General features: G+C 34.9%; 2 protein-coding genes across 6 annotated transcripts; one reads left to right on the top strand and one right to left on the bottom strand.

Annotated features, from left to right (window-relative positions):
* The first annotated feature begins 150 nt into the window (after positions 1–150).
* On the top strand, positions 151–10,842 carry LOC123867640 (protein asteroid-like). Of its 5 annotated transcripts, XM_045909773.1 has the most exons (4): positions 5,157–5,345; positions 6,994–7,068; positions 7,166–7,210; positions 7,864–10,842. In XM_045909773.1, exon 4 carries the CDS (start codon positions 7,864–7,866, stop codon positions 10,024–10,026), a length of 2,163 nt encoding a protein of 720 aa, XP_045765729.1. In that variant the 5' UTR covers positions 5,157–5,345; positions 6,994–7,068; positions 7,166–7,210; the 3' UTR covers positions 10,027–10,842. The 5 variants fall into 5 exon arrangements, with proteins under 5 accessions (XP_045765750.1, XP_045765708.1, XP_045765739.1 ...); XM_045909763.1 differs by having other exon boundaries at positions 5,159–5,345; positions 6,994–7,210; XM_045909794.1 differs by lacking the exons at positions 5,157–5,345; positions 6,994–7,068; positions 7,166–7,210 and adding an exon at positions 151–732 and having other exon boundaries at positions 8,218–10,842.
* Positions 10,843–11,423: 581 nt separating this feature from the next.
* Positions 11,424–14,041, bottom strand: LOC123867701 (androgen-dependent TFPI-regulating protein-like). The gene is made up of 2 exons (XM_045909883.1): positions 13,789–14,041; positions 11,424–12,028 (listed from the first exon to the last, which is right to left on the bottom strand). Exons 1-2 carry the CDS (start codon positions 13,939–13,941, stop codon positions 11,456–11,458), a joined length of 726 nt encoding a protein of 241 aa, XP_045765839.1. The 5' UTR covers positions 13,942–14,041; the 3' UTR covers positions 11,424–11,455.
* Positions 14,042–18,695: the final 4,654 nt, after the last annotated feature.

The following is an 18,695-nucleotide window of genomic DNA, read 5'->3' as shown; positions in this document are numbered from 1 at the left end:
GCCCCTTTGTGTATTTTGTACGAACCAGGTATAAGCATAGGTACTTTCCCGATGATCTCTCGTTTCCCATGCCTTAGCTAAATACAAACCACAGAGTACCCAAGAGTACCTTTGACAGAGCTGGATTACTGGTGTGTGGACGTGGTGTGGAGGGTGTGGACTGTGGACCAATATGTTATTGGTCTGTGCTGTGGACAAAGTTCAGACTAGTATATGATCTGTGGTCTGTGGACAAAGCATGGACAAAATAGTAAAATACGTCTAAGGTCTATACCTACTCTATGCGTATCATAACCTCTTCTTTCTTAATAATTTTTAGATGCAGTTTATATTTTAACTTTATAACCTGGATTTCGAGGGTTTAGTGGTTTAAATTTCGAGATGGGAGTGCGAGGCCTGACAACTTACATAAATTACAATCGAGATTTATTCTTGAAAAAATACCATTTACATGATACCAGCCTGGTCATCGACGGTCATAGCTTATGCGCCCAGCTGTACAGATTGTTGAACAGTTTCTCGGCTTTTGGAGGTGATTACGACAAGATGGCATCGTGTACGAAGACATTTTTCAAGAACTTGCGGAAATGTAACGTGAAACCTTATGTTATTTTTGATGGGTGCCATGAAAGTAGGAAATTGAAAACGGTGCTTAGTCGACTTAGATCTAAGTTAAAAGGTGCTTCTCGACTAGATCCAGTGACGCAAGACAGCCTCCAGATCTTCCCTTATCTCCTTCGAGATGTTTTCAGAGAAGTGCTTAGAGAAATGAAGATTCCCTATACAACTTGCGAGTTTGAAGCAGATGATGAAATTGCTGCTCTAGCCAGAATTCTAAACTGTCCCGTATTGAGTTATGATTCAGATTTCTTTATTTATAACGTTTTATACATACCTTTTAATATGTTAGAGATAAAGCCAAAGCATATTGAGGTGGACGGTAATAAGGTTTACGCAATGGAATGTAAACTATACAAAGTACAATACTTGTGTGAACATTTTGGCGGTCTTCATGAAGAACTTTTACCTTTATTAGCGACTCTACTTGGAAATGATTTTGTAGAAAAACGGGTCTTTCGTAAATTCTTCAACCAACTTAAATTGCCCAAAAGTAAGAGAAAAAAGAATGAGCAACAGCGAAGTATCCATGCCTTATTCAACTGGCTGCAAAATGAAAGTTTAGACTCTGCTATCATTAAAATAATAGGCAGGCTTAAGAAATATCAGAAAAATAAGGTGTCTAGAATAATAAAGAAGAGTGTGGATGGATATTACTGTAATGACTGTAAATCTTTGAAATACTTTAATATAAAAACAGGTGAATTGATTAAAAAGTCAGAATATAAGATGCCCGATGTTGATGATGAAATCTGTAATTCTGATGACGAAAATGATGAAGGAGATGATAAAGATTTTGAAACTGTTTCTAATGAAGGCAGTGCTCAAGAAGATGACGAACAGGCTCTTGAAGTCTCCAACCCTAATTTGGATAGCTTACCCGATTGGTTTGCTGAAAAAATTCGTAAAAACCTTATACCTACTACCTATTTAAATCTGTATGCACACCATTTGCACGTTTGCAATCCGCAAGCAGAAGATTTCACTGAAAGGGATTGCTTTCTTTGTGTCTTACCAATTTTACGTTATGCTTTCGACATCCTAACAGATTTCAGTCAAGAAAGTTGTTTGTACTTTAGTAGAGAATATTGTAGTTATAGGAAATTATTAGTTGATAAAGAATATTCGATCGAGAGACCTCTAAGTATATCTTATGAACAACTCACTGCTACAGAGTTGAACAAATATTTCCAGCATTTTCTTGACTTAAAACTTAAAAATTTGGATTATAATGAAATTGAATTGTTACCATCGAATTTTCAACTTTTCATGATATCAGTTCTTTGGTGGATTTCTTATTGTAACATTCCGGCAGCACATGTTCACAGTTTGTTTATGTCGTACATAATGTTAGAAATTATTGATGAAAGAACTGGTTCCGTGCGCGGTCATTACCAATTTAATAGTAAACATGCTAAAAAACTTGAAAAATTTAAACAAAAAGTTGCAGAAAATCTAGAAACAGATGAATTATTTTTGAATAAAAACAAAGTTCTATATGAGGATTGTCTTATAGCAGCAAGTGTACTTTTAAAACATTTTGAAATAGATGACAGTATCCATAAAAGACCTAAAAGTTATGACATTAAAAAGATACATTCATTTGCTCAATTTCAGTGTTCATTACAGCAAATAAACACCTTAAACACCTTATGTGCTTCACCATTTGAAAGTACAGTTTATCATAAAAGTTATAATGGAACTTTTGTGTATAATATAGCTTTAAAATTAGAAAATCAGGCAGACCCTGTCACTTTTCTAGGTCAATATATAAAAGGTGCTACTACTGTACTAATGTTTTATAAAAGTATTTGTAAAATTTATAACGAGTTTTTGAAAAAAATGAATTTATCTACTGTTCAATGGTCAAGCAAGAGAAAAAGGAGCAGGCGGAAAAATGTTGTCAATAATGAAATCGATTTTATTGTGAAAGGCTTTGAATCTGATGTACAATTAATATAAAATCTATCAGTTTCAAACTTTTTTGTTTTTATTTTAAATCTCTGGGATTCATCGAGGCGCCGTCGTGTTTGGCAGAGGTAAGAAATAAATGGTTTGTATCAAGTCCCAGTCTACTGTCAGTTTCTTTTCGGGATACGCCTTGATTTCCGGCCTGCCGTCAATTATCCGCTTTGAAGCTCTTATCAGATACCAGACCTGAACTTAGTATTTGTTTATACAAAATATATTTCTCATACAGCCTGGAATCGAATCTGGAACCTTGTACAATACTGCCACGGTACGCATTTTTGCATTTTGTAATGCCTGTTATGATATTAAATCGCAATCTATTATTAGGTATGTAAATTTTAGAATTATACCTACTTATCTGTTATTGCGACAATGTTATTATTATTTATTATTAACAAAATATCTAATGTTTTTATTTCTTTTGTGGAACGCATACAAACGGAGAGCGCTTTTATTTTATTTTAAAACTAGCTAATGCCCGCGACTTCGTCCGCGTGGATTTACGTTTTTTAAAATCCCGCGGGAACTCTTTGATTTCCGGGATAAAAAGTAGCCTATCTGTTAATCCAGGGTATAACCTATATCCATTCCAAGTTTCAGCCAAATCCGTCCAGTAGTTTTTGCGTGATTAAGTAACAAACATCCACACTTCACATTTATAATATTACTAGCTGATGCCCGCGACTTCGTCCGCGTGGATTTACATTTTTCAAAATCCCGCGGGAACTCTGATTTTCCGGGATAAAAAGTAGCCTATGTTCCCTACATGATACATCGATGTATAATGTTCTTTTCCATGTCAAAGGCTACATGCTTGCCAAATTTCATCCAAATCGTTCATTTTTCCGTGATTGAGTAACAAACATCCACACTTTCACATTTATAATATTAGTTGGATATTAATTTTTGCAGACTGTAATAGATTTTGAAATTTTGCGACATAAGGTATTAATATAATCTTTACTATTAACTCTTTTTCTAAAGTTTCCCGTGGCCACTGTACCGCGTACGGTATCATTATTATTATATAGATATCAGACGGTTCATTCGAGTGAATGTTTACTCCGTAGTGGGTTTACTCGAGTGATTGATTCAATTTGTTTTCATTCCACGCCCATTTTTAGATTAATTTTGTGTTCAGTCATTTTTTACATCCGGCAACATTCCAATAATTATCAGCTTTTCTTTCTGGTCGGGGACTACCAGGAGAGTATTAAACTATAGCTTAGACCAGCAAGTATCTGTGGCAATAAGGCTGTCCTTCCACCAGAAATGTGCTGCGTTGCTAAGCTATGGATGTGTTTCAAACAGCCTCAATAGCTCAACGGTTATAGGAGCGGACTAAAATCCAAAAGATCGGCAGGTTAAACCCCACCCGTTGCACTATTGTCGTACCCACTCCTAGCACAAGCTTAACGCTTAGTTGGAGGGGAAAGGGGAATGTTATTCATGATTAAATTCACAATTATTGTCGTTGAAAAACGTAAGTTTTCTAATACACATAAAATTATATTTAATTTAATTATTTCCATTAGGTACAGACTTATTACATTTTAGTGTAAAGAATTCCATTTCAAAGCAAGGTGAGCCATCCATCCATCCATCCATCAGCCTGTATGCGTCCACTGCTGCACATAGGCCTTTCCAAGAGCACGCCACCAAACACGGTCCTCCGCCTTCCTCATCCACCCGCTCCCCGCCACCTTCTTCAGGTCAACGGGTTAGCGGGCAGGAGGTCGTCCTACACTGCGCTTACCCTTGCCCTGCGCTTACGGGTAAGGTGAGCGAAATTAATTTATATCTCATGTTATAATATTATATTTTAGTTATATTCCATAGTGAAAAACTTATTCACATAAGGATTTAAGGAACGGGGAATACCCCGCCCGCATCAAAGAGGTTTCTCATAAGGTTGTCATCTTAAGCTGAAAAAAGTACCAAAATAATCTTAAAAAGTTAAAATAAAGTGTCAATTCTAGCAAAAATTTTGAGTTTTTATGTTGAAGGGGATTAAAGGTTATTTGAGGTAAAATGCGTGCTTCAGGTGGTAACCCTGTTTTTAAGGGTTCCGTACTTCAAAAGGAAAAACGGAGCCCTCATAGAATCACATTGTTGTCTGTCTGTCTGTCAATCTGTTTATCAAGAAACCTATAGGGTACTTCCCGTCGACCTAGAATCATGAAATTTGGTAGGTAGGTAGGTCTTATAGCACAAGTACAGGAATAAATCTGATAACCGCATTTGTGGTTACATCATTTAACAAGTGTAAATTAAAAATTTATAACACCCCCGACAAGTGAAGGTTACAGTAACTAGAAAATAGCTGATAACTTTCAAACGGCTGAACCGATTTTCTCAGATTATAGCTAAGAACACTCTCGATCAAGCCACCTTTCAAACAAAGAAAACTAAATTAAAATCGGTTCATTAGTTTAGGCGCTACGGTGCCACAGACAGATACACACGTCAAACTTATAACACCCCTCTTTTTGGGTCGGGGGTTAAAAAACAGACTAAATAATATTACTGTCGCCAATACAGCTCGAAATCTACCAAAAAAGTAGAAATTACTAAATCTGGTCATGACGCTGACTGCGTCTGCCGAGAGTCAAAAGCATAGATAAGTTTTTCCGCTGCAAAGTGCAAACAGTACAAACTGCAAGTTCCGTTCCGCTGTTTGTTGAAGTACTTGAAGATTATTTTGTCTAGATTTTGGCGCTTAAAAATATTATTTGTGTGACACGATAATAATTCAGGTAAGATTATTGTTTTAGATTTAGGTTTTTCTTTACATTATATATTAAAGAGCATTTTTAATGTATCTATTAAACGCGTAGGTAGCTGCTTTTATATTATGGTGAAATTCCGTTCCTGTCGTTGTGATAACTGCGCAATTGCGCATGTTTGGCCGTTCGTTGGCGGTTTATTCCTCTGACCAATGAATTTGGCTGAGTTTTGATATAACTAAAATTACTCCTACTGAGTAATTGGTGATGTCAAGTGTTACACTAAACAATGTCAATGTAGGGTTACCAATAATAAAGGTATTATTAGTAGGTACCGTTTCATACCATCTTACAAGGTAGGTACCTATACCTAGCACTTTATGTAGGTAAAATACTGCAAGTTAATGACGGATCTGTGATTTAGTAATATTTTTTTGTGAATACATTTTTTTACGATGTAACCAGAAGTTGCGGTTTTCGGATTTTTCCTTTACTTGTGCTATAAGATCTACCTACCTGCCAAACATTATTCTTGTTCAACGGGAAGTACCTACCCTATAGGTTTTCTTGACAGACACGACAGACTAACTAAGTGATCTAGGGGTTCCTTTTTCCTTTTGAGGTACGGAACCCTAAAAATTAAGAACAGAGAAAAACTTTTATACCCACAAATCCCTGTTGGTTAAGAGTTAGGTAGGTGACGAAAGCTACTCTACTTTTCCACCCGCGCCACATTCTTCGTGGTTAATTTTATTGTTTTAAAATACAACTAAGTGCAAAGCTGTATAAAATGCTCCTTTACAAAAATCCTTTGTGTAACATACAATTTCCCTTGTGTGACAGAAATCTCATTATTCTGCCGACTCTACTCTGATTATTATTATCTTACTCATCAATCCAATTCAAAAGGAATACTTAGTCCAAGGTCAGAGATGAATGAATACCTACCTATCCATATAGTTAGTAAAAGAAGTTTGCGAGGAGTTCCTACAAAATGTTATGGATAAAACTTTCCAATCCTGATGCTGCAGGGTTGTTGCCCCCTTCAGTTATGGAGATTCAGAATCTGTTGATGGTGAGTTGATATTGTAGGTCAAATCAACGACTTCATAATTAAACTCCAAGTACCAACTCCGCATCCCTGATGATGCAGGGTACAACACTCCTAAACCATGGGTATTCAGAAACTGTTGATGGTAATTTTTTTTTTTTTTTAAAGAATATTAGCCATGTTAAATGACTAATATTCCCCTTTCCTCTCCAATTAAGCGTAAAGCTTGTGCCAGGAGTGGGTACGACAATAGTGCAACGGGTGGGGTTTGAACCGCCGACCTTTCGGAATTCAGTCCGCTCCTCAACCGTTGAGCTATCGAGGCTCTTTTAATTAAACAGTTAATAATTTAGTAGGAATGTTTGAAGATGATGAAATGTTTGATGAATTTCGCCATCAATGTGACGACCCACATGGATGCTGCCAAGTGCACCAATAAGGTTATTTACATAGAGATTGAAGATAATGGGCAAGCAGAACCCTACTTACTTGACACCACTAATCTAAGCTGTAAGGTCGTGAGATAGCATCTTCCTGTCTCACATTATCAACCTGGTTTCCCTACTAATATTTGAGAATATTTAAATACTCTATCAGTAATCTACTCTTTTCTAACTTTTCCTACAGAACATTATACGAAACCACCTCAAAAGCCTAGGAAAGATCAAGGGAGGGGAGGATGCGTGTTTGTTTTACGATCAATTAAGTATTTGACAGCCTTCTAAACACTCAACCTAGCGCTGTCTCATTAGAGAGTCCAACGCAAAACCCGAATTGGTTATCATGCAACTGTTCACAGTTGAGAATTAAAATACTGTCAAACAGCTTCAAAGATTGTTGAAAGGTATGTATTTAAGTACATCGTCATCGTCGTTGTTTCTTTAATAACTACTAAGCATAAGTACTATTAATGTTTTTACATGTCACGTGGTAAGTAGGTATTAATTAAGGCAAATGAGTTTCTTGGAATGTGGACCGGCTCGATGAACATGCTCGATGAGACTTACCCGTAGGTTTTTTTGACGTGACAACTTATAATTCGATAGAGCCGGCTGCACGCACGAAAAAACATGACTCATGCGGCGTTACTTCGCTCTGAGGCGTTCCATGTAAGGCTTGAAGTGCAAGCGAGAGCGCGGAACGAGCAACAAAGAAGCACAATCGGCCTTTGTTGTCACGTTCAAATATCGTCAGTAAACCGACTTTACAGACAACCAATTTTCTGCGCGATATATTGAGCAACCTTCACTCTCCTTTCTTCTTTTTTTGAATGCTTATTTTTTTTTAAATTTAGATAAAAGTTAGCTCTTGACTGCAATCTCACTATTTAAACCATGCATAATATTTTTGTTTCTTACGTGTGAGATCGGTCGAACAAAAAAAAAAAAAAACTAGAAATTGACGCAGGACACTCGCCTGACTTCGATATGTACGTATAGAAATATTTTATTTTATTTTATTTGCAGTGTTTATTGAATAGTTGGTTTGAATTTCCAGATGGGAGTTCAAGGTTTGACAACTTATATGAATCAAAATCAACATTTATTTTTCAAAAACTACTATTTACATGATACCAGCTTGGTCATCGACGGTCTTAGCTTATGCACCCAGCTGTATTTATTGACGAACGATTTCTCGGCATTTGGTGGTGATTATGACAAGATTGCATCGTGTACAAAAACGTTTTTCAAAAACTTGCAGAAATGTAACGTTAAACCTTATGTTATTTTTGATGGGTGCCACGAGAACAGAAAATTGAGAACGGTCTTTATTCGCCTTGAATCCAAGTTAAAAGTCCTCGGTTCTCGTCTAGATCCATTGAAGCAGCATGACTTTCAGATCTTCCCTTATCTCCTTCGAGATGTTTTCAGAGAAGTACTTATAGAAATGAAGATTCCCTATACAATTTGTGAGTTTGAAGCAGATGATGAAATTGCAGCTCTAGCAAGATATCTTCAATGTCCTGTACTGAGTTACGATTCAGATTTCTTTATATATAACGTTTTATACATCCCTTTTAATATGTTAGAGACAAAACCAAAGCAAATCGAGGTGGACGGTAATAAGGTTTACACAATGGAATGTAAACTATACAAAGTACAATACGTCTGTGAACATTTTAGCGGTCTGCATGAAGAACTTTTACCTTTACTAGCAATCGTACTTGGAAATGATTTTGTAGAAAAAGGGCTCTTTGGTAAATTCTTGAATCAACTTAAATTGACTGAAGTGAAGAGAAAACAGAATAAGCAACAGAAAATGATACATGCCTTATTCAGCTGGCTGAAAAATGAAACCTTAGATTCTGCTATCATTAAAATACTAGGCATGCTAAGGAAAAACCAGATAAAGGATGTTCATAAAATAATAAAGAAAAATGTTGATGGATATCACTGCAATGAATGTAAATCTTTGAAATACTTCAATATATCAACAGATGTGTTGATTAAAAAGTCAGAATATAAGATGCCTGATGTAGATGAAATCTTTAATTCTGATGATAAAAATGATGAAGGACATGATAACGATTCTGAACCTTTTTTTAATGAAGACAACACTCAAGAAGATGATGAACAGGCGCAGGATGTTTCCAACCCCAATTTAGATAGCTTACCTGATTGGTTTTCTGATAAAATTCGTAAAAACCTTATACCAACTAGTTATTTAAATTTGTATGCACACCATTTGCACATTTACAACCCGCAAGTTGAAAATGTTACTAAACAGGATTCTTTTCTCAGTGTTTTACCAATTGTACGTTTTGCTTTTGATATTTTAACAGATTTTCGCCACGATCACTGTTTTTATTTTAGCAGAGAGAATTGTAATTATCGAAAGTTGTTTGTAAATAGAGAGTATTCTATTGAGCGACCTTCAAATATATCTTATGAACAACTTACAGATACAGACTTGAAGCAATATTTCCAACATTTTCTTGGTATAAAACTTGAAAATTTAGGCTTTGATGATATAAAGTTGTTACCGTCGAATTTCCAACTTTTTATGATATCAGTTCTTTGGTGGATTTCTTTTTGTAACGTCCCGGCAGCACATGCTCACAGTTTAATCATGTCATACATAATGTTGGAAATCATTGATGAAAAAATTGATTCTTCGCGCGATCATTACCAATTCAATAATAAAAATGCTCAAAAACTAAAAGAGTTGAGACGGAGAGCTGTAAAACATCTAGGAAGAGATGAGCTATTTCTGGATAAAAACAAAGTTCTATACGACGATTGTCTTATAGCAGCAAGTGTACTTTTAAAACATTTTGAAATAGATCGAAGTATCCGTATGAGACCTGATAGTTATGACATTAATAAAATACATTCATTTGCTCAATTTCAATGTGCATTACAACAAATAAATGCATTAAACACCTTATGTGCTTCACCATTTGAAAGTACTGTTTGCTATAAAAGTTACAATGGAACTTTTGTGTATAATATAGCTTTAAAATTAGAAAATCAGGCAGACCCTTTAACTTTTATAGAGCAATATATTAAAGGTGCTTCTACTGTAATAATGTTCTATAAAAGTATTTGTAAAATTTATAACGAGTTGTTGAAAAAAATGAATTTATCTACCGTTCAACCAGCACCGGCCTGGCGCCACTCTCGCAAGAGAAAGAGAAACAGGTGGTCACAGATTTATTAAGACTAGGTGAAATTTTTTTGCTAAATATTAAAAAAAATCAATTGAAAAAATGACAAGGCTTTGAAGCAAAAGTGGAGAGAATAAGAGTAAGAAACGTATTATCAAGGCAAAAGTTAATGGATGGATCTATTGGATACAAGTTAAACTTTGGTTATTTTGTTTGTTTAAAAAATATCAGACTCCATCCATGCGTAATAAAAGGGCTCATGCAAAATTTTGCTTTTGGACTTCTGATTTTTTTTATTGTGAAAATCATAAATACACCGTATTGTTCCCATAAGGTTTCAATATTTATGAGTTTCCGAAAACTGCTTCAAATACCTACTGAGTACTGACTTATCTAGATTTTTTTATTTTAATGGGAAACTGGTATTATAAACCTTTCTATAGTGTTGATATTTTTAATTTGTTATATTATTTTATGTTTACCTACTTGCTTTAATTTAGATTTTAGTTTTAAATTCAATGTACATTATTTGTGACTATTACATGTCTTTTGTTATAAATAAATTAATTAAAAAGCTAAAAATCCAAAATGTCATGTGGCTTAAAGAAATGTGACGTGTCAAACATTGTGAATTGAGGGATCAATGGAAATAATATTTTAAAAGTTGGAGAAAAATAACTAACTGCAAAAACTGACTTTCAATTAAGATAAAAGCGTACCTACTTACCAAGAAATATTTTTCTAGATATTTTGTTTATGTCTAATATTATGTAGTTATTTTAAACCGTGTAAGGTTTTTCTCTGGGTGGTGTGTTTTACTTTTAATCATCGATGTATACTTTTAATTCATTAAAAATAAGTGTTTGTTTTGGGTTTGTTTTATTTGTGCTGTTATTCCTTCACAAAGATGTTATGAAACTCTTCATTTACGTATAACTTATTTAAATTTTTCGTAAAAATTATTTTCAAGAACAGATTTCCAAACTCTAAAGCCAGTAGGTACAAGATAAAATTAATAAAATCGGTCAAGTCCAGTCGGACTCGCATACGGAGGTTTCCGTACCATCGTAAAGAAATAACACTTTTTAAGTTCAAAGTCAAAGTCAATGTCATTTATTCAAAGTAGGTACCTACTATTGTACTCCTTTTGATGGTCGAAATTGTTTTTGTACGATAGTGGTGATAATTAATTACGTAACTTAAAACTAAAGCTACGAGGGTTAGTTAGTTATTAAAATTTTCATGGTGGCCATTTGAAATTTTTATTATTTGCTTCAATAGAAATAGATTCTGTGAAAATTTCAATTCTCTTACCTATTTAGGTACTGCTAAAGAGATACAAACCGCAGATAGAGGAACAGCGAAGGCTAAGGTAGGTTTTAAGGTTAGGTAGGTTTAGGTAGGTAAAGGTTGATAATAAACTTAATTTGAGAAATGAAAAAGGGTTGAATATTTATTACAAAATATTATTTATTTACCTATTTATGATTTCTTCTTACTCTTAGCCGAACCATTTGTAACACCATTGGTGTATGGTTGCCTACGACTCTTACATACGAAGTTGTTCACTTTCTCCCCAAAAATATATAAACTTGTTGCTATACTTAGGCTCAGTGCTATGAAAACAAACCTCAGTGGCCAATTCAAAGGTTCGAACACTGGGTACACCCATGCACCTGTTTTAGCATAGACAACGAAAAACCAAACTAAGTACGATACGTAGAATGAATACGTTACTATATAACCGAGATTTCTTGACGGATAGTTTCTAAAAGAAGTGAATAATTCAATAATAATAAAAACTGAAATGGTCGTATGCATAACGTGGTTGAGAGCTGGATGGTACAACTTTTCTATGCGTTCAGGAAAAATAAGCTCCTTGTCTATGGCGTATATGCTCCAAAATGCGAGAGACACGTAAATCGCTGTTGGAAAAGCGAGGGAGAAGAGGGTGTCTTTAATTTTCCGGATTATCGGTGTCTTTTTCGGGGACTGCACGTTCGTTCCGATAACATCGTTCAAGAATGCGACGAAGTGGTACACGGTTTGTAAAATCTGAAAAAAAGAAAAATATATAAGTAAATAAACAACCGATCAAGTAGGTATGAGTCCAGACTCTCGCACACTAAGAATTCCGTGGAATCGTAAAAATATTATTATAACACTGTTTTTTTTTAATTTAGGTAGGTCTAGGTTTACATGGCGGATAAAATATGTAGGTAGTTATTATGTAGATACCTACCTATTATTTTTATTTTTAAACTAGCTGTGCCCGCGACTTCGTTCGCGTGGAATAGTGACTTTTCGCGCTTTATATAGCCACGGACGCTCAGGCGCGAGGCGCCGTGATTCTTTAAATTGACATAACTTTTTTATTTATGAACCGATTGACATGAAATAAACACTAAATCGAATAAGCCGTTTCTGAGATTAGCGTGCACAAACACACAGACAAACAGACAAACAGACAAAAAAAAATTAATTACAATTTCGGGTTCGGCATCGATATAATAACAACCCCTGCTACTTTTTTTTTATATATTTCCATTGTACAGACACCACTTTTCTACAATTTTATTATATGTAGGTATATAGATAATAAAATATACATATAATAAAATTGTAGAAAAGTGGTGTCTGTACAATGGAAATATATAAAAAAAAAGTAGCAGGGGTTGTTATTATATCGATGCCGAACCCGAAATTGTAATTAATTTTTTTTTGTCTGTTTGTCTGTTTGGCTGTTTGTCTGTTTGTCTGTTTGTCTGTTTGTCTGTGTGTTTGTGCACGCTAATCTCAGAAACGGCTTATTCGATTTAGATACGGTTTTCACTAATATATTGTAGTAAGCTTCACTTAGGATTTAGTGTTTATTTCATGTCAATCGGTTCATAAATAAAAAAGTTATGTCAATTTAAAGAATCACGGCGAATATTTTTAACGTACAGAGTATATGCTGCCCGAAAAGTCACTATTCCACGCGAACGAAGTCGCGGGCACAGCTAGTAATATTTATAAAATTTGCTATGTGCAGAACCATACAAAAAAATATTAAGAAGTGAAATGACATTTTGAATTTTTCTGCCCCACTTCCCCCTATAGATAGGTACCTACCTACTTACATAATTAGTGATCCAAAGGGGCAAAAAATCATCGGCCACAAAATTGCATGAAAAGTTGGAATCCCGTAGGTACTTACTTAATCTAGTTTACTTAAAAGGTAATCAAGTAAATTCTTGATGAAATACGTAAGAGGTGCACTACAATCGTCCCAATCGGAATCGAGTTACGTTGTTGGCGCGACATACATTCAAATCAGATACGACTGAAAAACCAACTCCAGAAGGTATAAAGTGCAAGGCAAATCACGTGTAGATATTATATTACCTACCTACTTACACTAATAATACACCTAATCGGAGCCATAATGGCGCAAGGTTTGATTTACCTTAGTTACCTATGATCTGACTATGATATTCATCAAAGTAACTGTAAAAGTGAATTTTCTATTAAAGTTATATTAGCAAGTTGAAAAAAAAACTTATTTTTCTAAGGTAAAGTTGATCCGTCAAAGCCATCCATTTTAGGATTTTTTTCTCCTAATAACTAGATACCTATCATCATCTCAACGAGTCTCCGACCCACTACTGAGTACGGCTGGTCTGCTCTCTGAATCGTAAGAATTAGTCCACCACGGTAACCAAGTGCGGATTAGCAGACTTCACACACATTTGAGAACACTATAGAGAGCTTTCAGGTTTCAGGATGTGTTCCTTCCTTGTTTATTCTATGTACAGTAAGAAGGTATAACTTACCAGGCACCATATAGTGAGAAACATACTCCTGGACTTCAACGGATATCCCTCCATAGCTTTAACAGCAAAAGGAAATGTGATATACGTTTGATCGTACCATATTACGAACGTATTTATCGCAGCAACACTTAAATGGAACAGTGGACGCAACATTTTGTCTAAGTTATAACTTCGAAAAAAAACTTATAAAAAAAACTCGTTTCACACGTCAGTCTGTGGTCGCGGCGTGCGTGCTTCTGTTAACCTTGTATGAAATGAGATAAGTGGTTAGGTCTAGGTATGTAATTGATGTGACTAACTACCTACTTGATAGCAATCATTAATTACTTAGTTGAATAACTTGAAAAATATTACTTACGACTTACGCTTTTTTAAATTATTCCGTTGCATGATATAATATATATTCCGTTCTGTAGTATAGTATAAAAATGCAATTCACATGCATTTTTATGTACATACATACCTTTTTATAACTTTAACTCAGATACAAGTTAGCCCTTGACTGGAATCTCACCTGGTGGTAAGTCTTTTTCTAACTTTAATTGAGATACAAGTTAGCCCTTGATTGTAATCTCACCTGGTGGCAAGTGATGATGCAGTCTAAGATGTAAGCGGGCTAACGGGTAGGGCAGTTTTCATTAAACCTATACTCCTTTGGTTTCTACACGGCATCCTACCGGAACTCTAAATCTCTTGGCGGCACCGCTTTGCACTTAAGTAAGATATTTGCAGATGATTTATGTCGTAAATGCTATCTATAGTCAGGACCACATACATACTAGGTAGGTACAGATGCTAAAGTAGGTAATACTAGCGACCCGCCCCAGCTTCGCACGGGTGGACATTTATTTTTTCTATTTTCCGGGATAAAGTATAGCCTATACGGATTCGGAAGAATCCCTCTAAGGAATGGTAAAAGAAATTTTGAAATCGGTCCAGTAGTTTTTGAGCCTATTCAATACAAACATACAAAAATACAAAGGTTTCCTCTTTATAATATTAGTATAGATAAAGCCCAGCCAAGGGCGAGCCCGATTCGCGCAGCGGGGTTTCGTAGGAAGGAAGGAAGTATGTGATTATTTTGTTTCTTATAAGGGTGAACTTCAACTGCAAATCTAAGCTTGTAAAATATTTTCTTTTGTGATTTCTGACTACAAAAGAAATACAAATTACGAGTTTCGGATTTTTTCTTTTCTTTTGTTGCGAGGCCTTGCTTCTTCCATGATTCTAGGACCTAAGTCAACGGGAAGTACCTGGAAACACCCTATATAGTGGTTTTGATTTATTTGCAAGGTATATATTTGAGTATTTGCATATGCGGCATTAATGGCCTTACGTACTTGTACTGTAAGACCTACCTTACCTACCTACGTACCTGCCGAATTTCATGATTCTAGAATCTAGGCCAGTGGGAAGAGTACCCTATTTGTAGGTTTTCTTGACAGACACGACAGTCAGACGGAGAGACAGACAGTAAAATAATCTTATAAAGGTTCCTTTTTTCCTTTTGAGGTACGGGACCCTAAAAAGATTGTCAGGTGAATAAAAATACCGCATCTCCGGGTCACAGAGGTCAATAACATTATGGTCGATTGATAACATCACATTTCATAATCGTCGGCCAGTCCAATGTAATGATGAAATTTTTATTATTGATGCATTGCGATCGTCGCAATCTTTTTTTAATTTTTAGGGTTCCGTACCCGTAGAGTACCAAGTGCCAACGCAACCCTAATACTAAGCCTCCGAATGTCCGTCCGTCTATCCATCGGTCTGTCTGCCAGCGTGATTTTTATTGATTTATTGATTGATTTATTTAATAATATGCATCTACGACCGTAATTGGTAGGTAGATAGTTGAAATTTTTACAGAATGTGATACGTCAATTGCCGCTATATAGCAACAAATAACAATTAATAAAAAAATTAAAATGGCCGACGGAAGGACGGACCCTTTACGTACGTTTTTGTTATCACAACATCCTCTGTCGTTATATCAATAAATGATTTGAGATATTTGTGTTGATGTGTACGTACAAGTACAAGAACTGTGTTATTTATATTAAACCTACGTAGAGGTTATAAGCGAACACTCAAGGTGGCGCTGTAAAATTTAAAGACAATTTAATTAATACTGTACACTAATTGTTGAATTTAGATTTAAGTTCACGTAATTAATTAACATCACTATATCATCTTTCAAATCTAAAAAACGGACAAACCATGGTACCTATTTTGAATTTATGTAAAAAAAGGAAAACCTGGAGAGAAAACTACCAACTGCGTATAATGGGTAGTGTATCTATTTTAGGTCCAGACGTCTCATCCACCGAGTGGGGGCTGAATGAGCCCCCGACATCCTGCAACACGGTAACGAGGGAGCATTCATCGCCCTTTGCTTATCCCTAATCAACCCCTTTACTGTCACCGCTGTGTTTACTCCCCCACGGAAGAGTTAAGATTAAAGCAGTCTATACTAATACAAACTAAAATAATGATAATAATTATAGTGGAGTAAATAAAGCCGTAAAATAGCCAATCTTAGGAAGTCCTCAGAAACAGCTCCGATTTTGATGATTTTTTTTTAAATTCTTGTTTTTTATACATTATTTAAATTCAGAAACGTTTTGAAGCGGGGAAATAATTTTTAGTATTTTTTTATCCATATGTGCGATATTTATACACGAAGTCCAGAAAAACGCTACCTTCTCTTTGAGGAGTTGTAGAGGAGGTCAAATGCTACAAATTACCTCTAAACACTTATGGGCAAAAACCGCCCGTTTTCGAGTTATTGATCGTTTTTCAGAAAAATACGTATTTGTTTCTTTTAAAATTCATTAAAAAAAAAGTAAGGCATATTGCCGACTTTTTATTTAATTCCTAAGTACTAGACATCTCAATTAATAATTGTGAGTACTAAAATAAAAATAATCTTTGTAGGTTCCCCAGTTAGGGATCCAAGACTGTACCAGTTTCATAATTGAAATATTTTATATTATTATATATATATATATTTCTGTTACTTAAAACGCGCATAAACTGAGAAATTACATCATATTACATTAATATTATAGTGAAACTGTGTTTGTTTATTGGTTTGCCCGTGAATTACGCCGCAATATAGTAAGTAGTTAAGTACTTACCAAACCAACATAAATTAATTTTATTTAAGTATTTTTCCTTATTTTTGTTTACAAATGTCTACATCACTATACAGTAAAAAGCATTGAATAATGTTTCTATTTGTAGGTAGGTACATCTACTTCAAAAATTGAAAGAACCAAGAATTGAATGAAATTGAATTGACTTAAGAACCTAAAAGCGACTTAATTTTTAATTAATTTTGCAAGCCCATTCACTAAGTAGCCCCTAAACGAGCTAGGTATAATTGCACCTTGCTGAAAATTACTTAATAAGTTATTCCATCAATATGTTATGGAAGATTGCAGTACAAATAAACGGTCCACGTCTCGTCGTGTTTTCGAGACCTATTTGGTGCTTCTTATCTAATCATACTACATGACATCACATTCATTGGGTTACGTTTTGTATGTAAGTATAAAGGAATAGGTATTTAATTATATCGGACAAAACTAATTTTTGAAGTTGTAATAATGAAAAATTGCTGTTTCCGATTAATAAAACAAAAACTTGAAGCAGTTTTCAGATTTTTTTTCTATTGAATAAAATTATCTCAATGCTATTTCAATTTCATGACGAATTAAAGACCCAAAAAGCACATTAAATAATATCAAAATTACTGTTATGTATATATAGTTTTCAAATAATACTAAGGTTTTCAAAAGTAAAGAAAGACAGCAAGTTATCAGCTATGATTGTTGTTAAATATGTTGCCCGTTTATGAAATTTTTAAAGTATTTATTGTACTAACGTCTACAGAGCTTCGTCAAAGTATTTTACGAGTGTTTATTTAGTTTTTTCATATTTTTTGTGTTAATTCGTTTTCGTATTTAATTGCTTTCGTCGCCTCACATTAAACATAAATCAGAGTGCAGAAATCGTCACCAATTACAATTTTCAAAAGGGTTCTTCACAGTCCACTCGCCAATTCATAGTTCGTTGACATTTCACTTTTTGAACTCGACCACAGACTGTGTAGACCAAGAGGTGGCGGAGTAGTTAGGCACTCAAGGATCTCGCGCACTAGTAGTCCAAGTCCAAAACTATTGGACGCGCGCTAAATGTTAGCGAGCCAATTTGGCGACTCATCCCAAGACCAATATTGGACTGCACTTGATCGCCAAGAGATCATTCGGTCTCTGGACGTTGAGACATTAGCTTCAATAGGTTGATTGTTTTTACGTCAAAAAAAAAAAAACAGAAAGAGTAAGTACCTACATAGATTTTTATTTATTTTTATTTAAACAACTTTATTGTTACAAAATTACAAAGGTAGAATAAATGATACACTTAATTAAACAAAGGGCGACCTTATCACTAGAGTGATCTCTGCCAGGTAACCCGTATTTACGAGTCGGGGAGTTGTCATGCAGCTATATTTACAACTAGCCGATGCCCGCGACTTCGCCCGCGTGGATTTAGGTTTTTTGAAATCCCGCGGGAACTCTTTGATTTTCCGGGATAAAAAGTAGCCTATGTGCTAATCCAAGATATTATCTATCTCCATTCTCAATTTCAGCCAAATCCGTCTAGTAGTTTTTGCGTGAAGGAGTAACAAACATACACACACACACACACACACACACACACACACACATACAAACTTTCGCCTTTATAATATTAAGTGTGATTAGGTATACAATATAAACATATACATATACATAGATGTTGGTTTATGTGACCAGTCGATGGATAGTGTGGCTTTGTTGTACGAGTAAGTGCGGAAAAGAAACCCAAGAAGAAAGACTGCAAAAAGTTACGACCGT

Source organism: Maniola jurtina, chromosome 1 (genome assembly GCF_905333055.1).
Source record: "Maniola jurtina chromosome 1, ilManJurt1.1, whole genome shotgun sequence".
In the NCBI taxonomy this organism is placed as follows: domain Eukaryota; kingdom Metazoa; phylum Arthropoda; class Insecta; order Lepidoptera; family Nymphalidae; genus Maniola; species Maniola jurtina.
The sequence above is the reverse complement of the archived record's forward strand: the minus strand, read 5'-3'. Positions and strand labels throughout refer to the sequence as shown.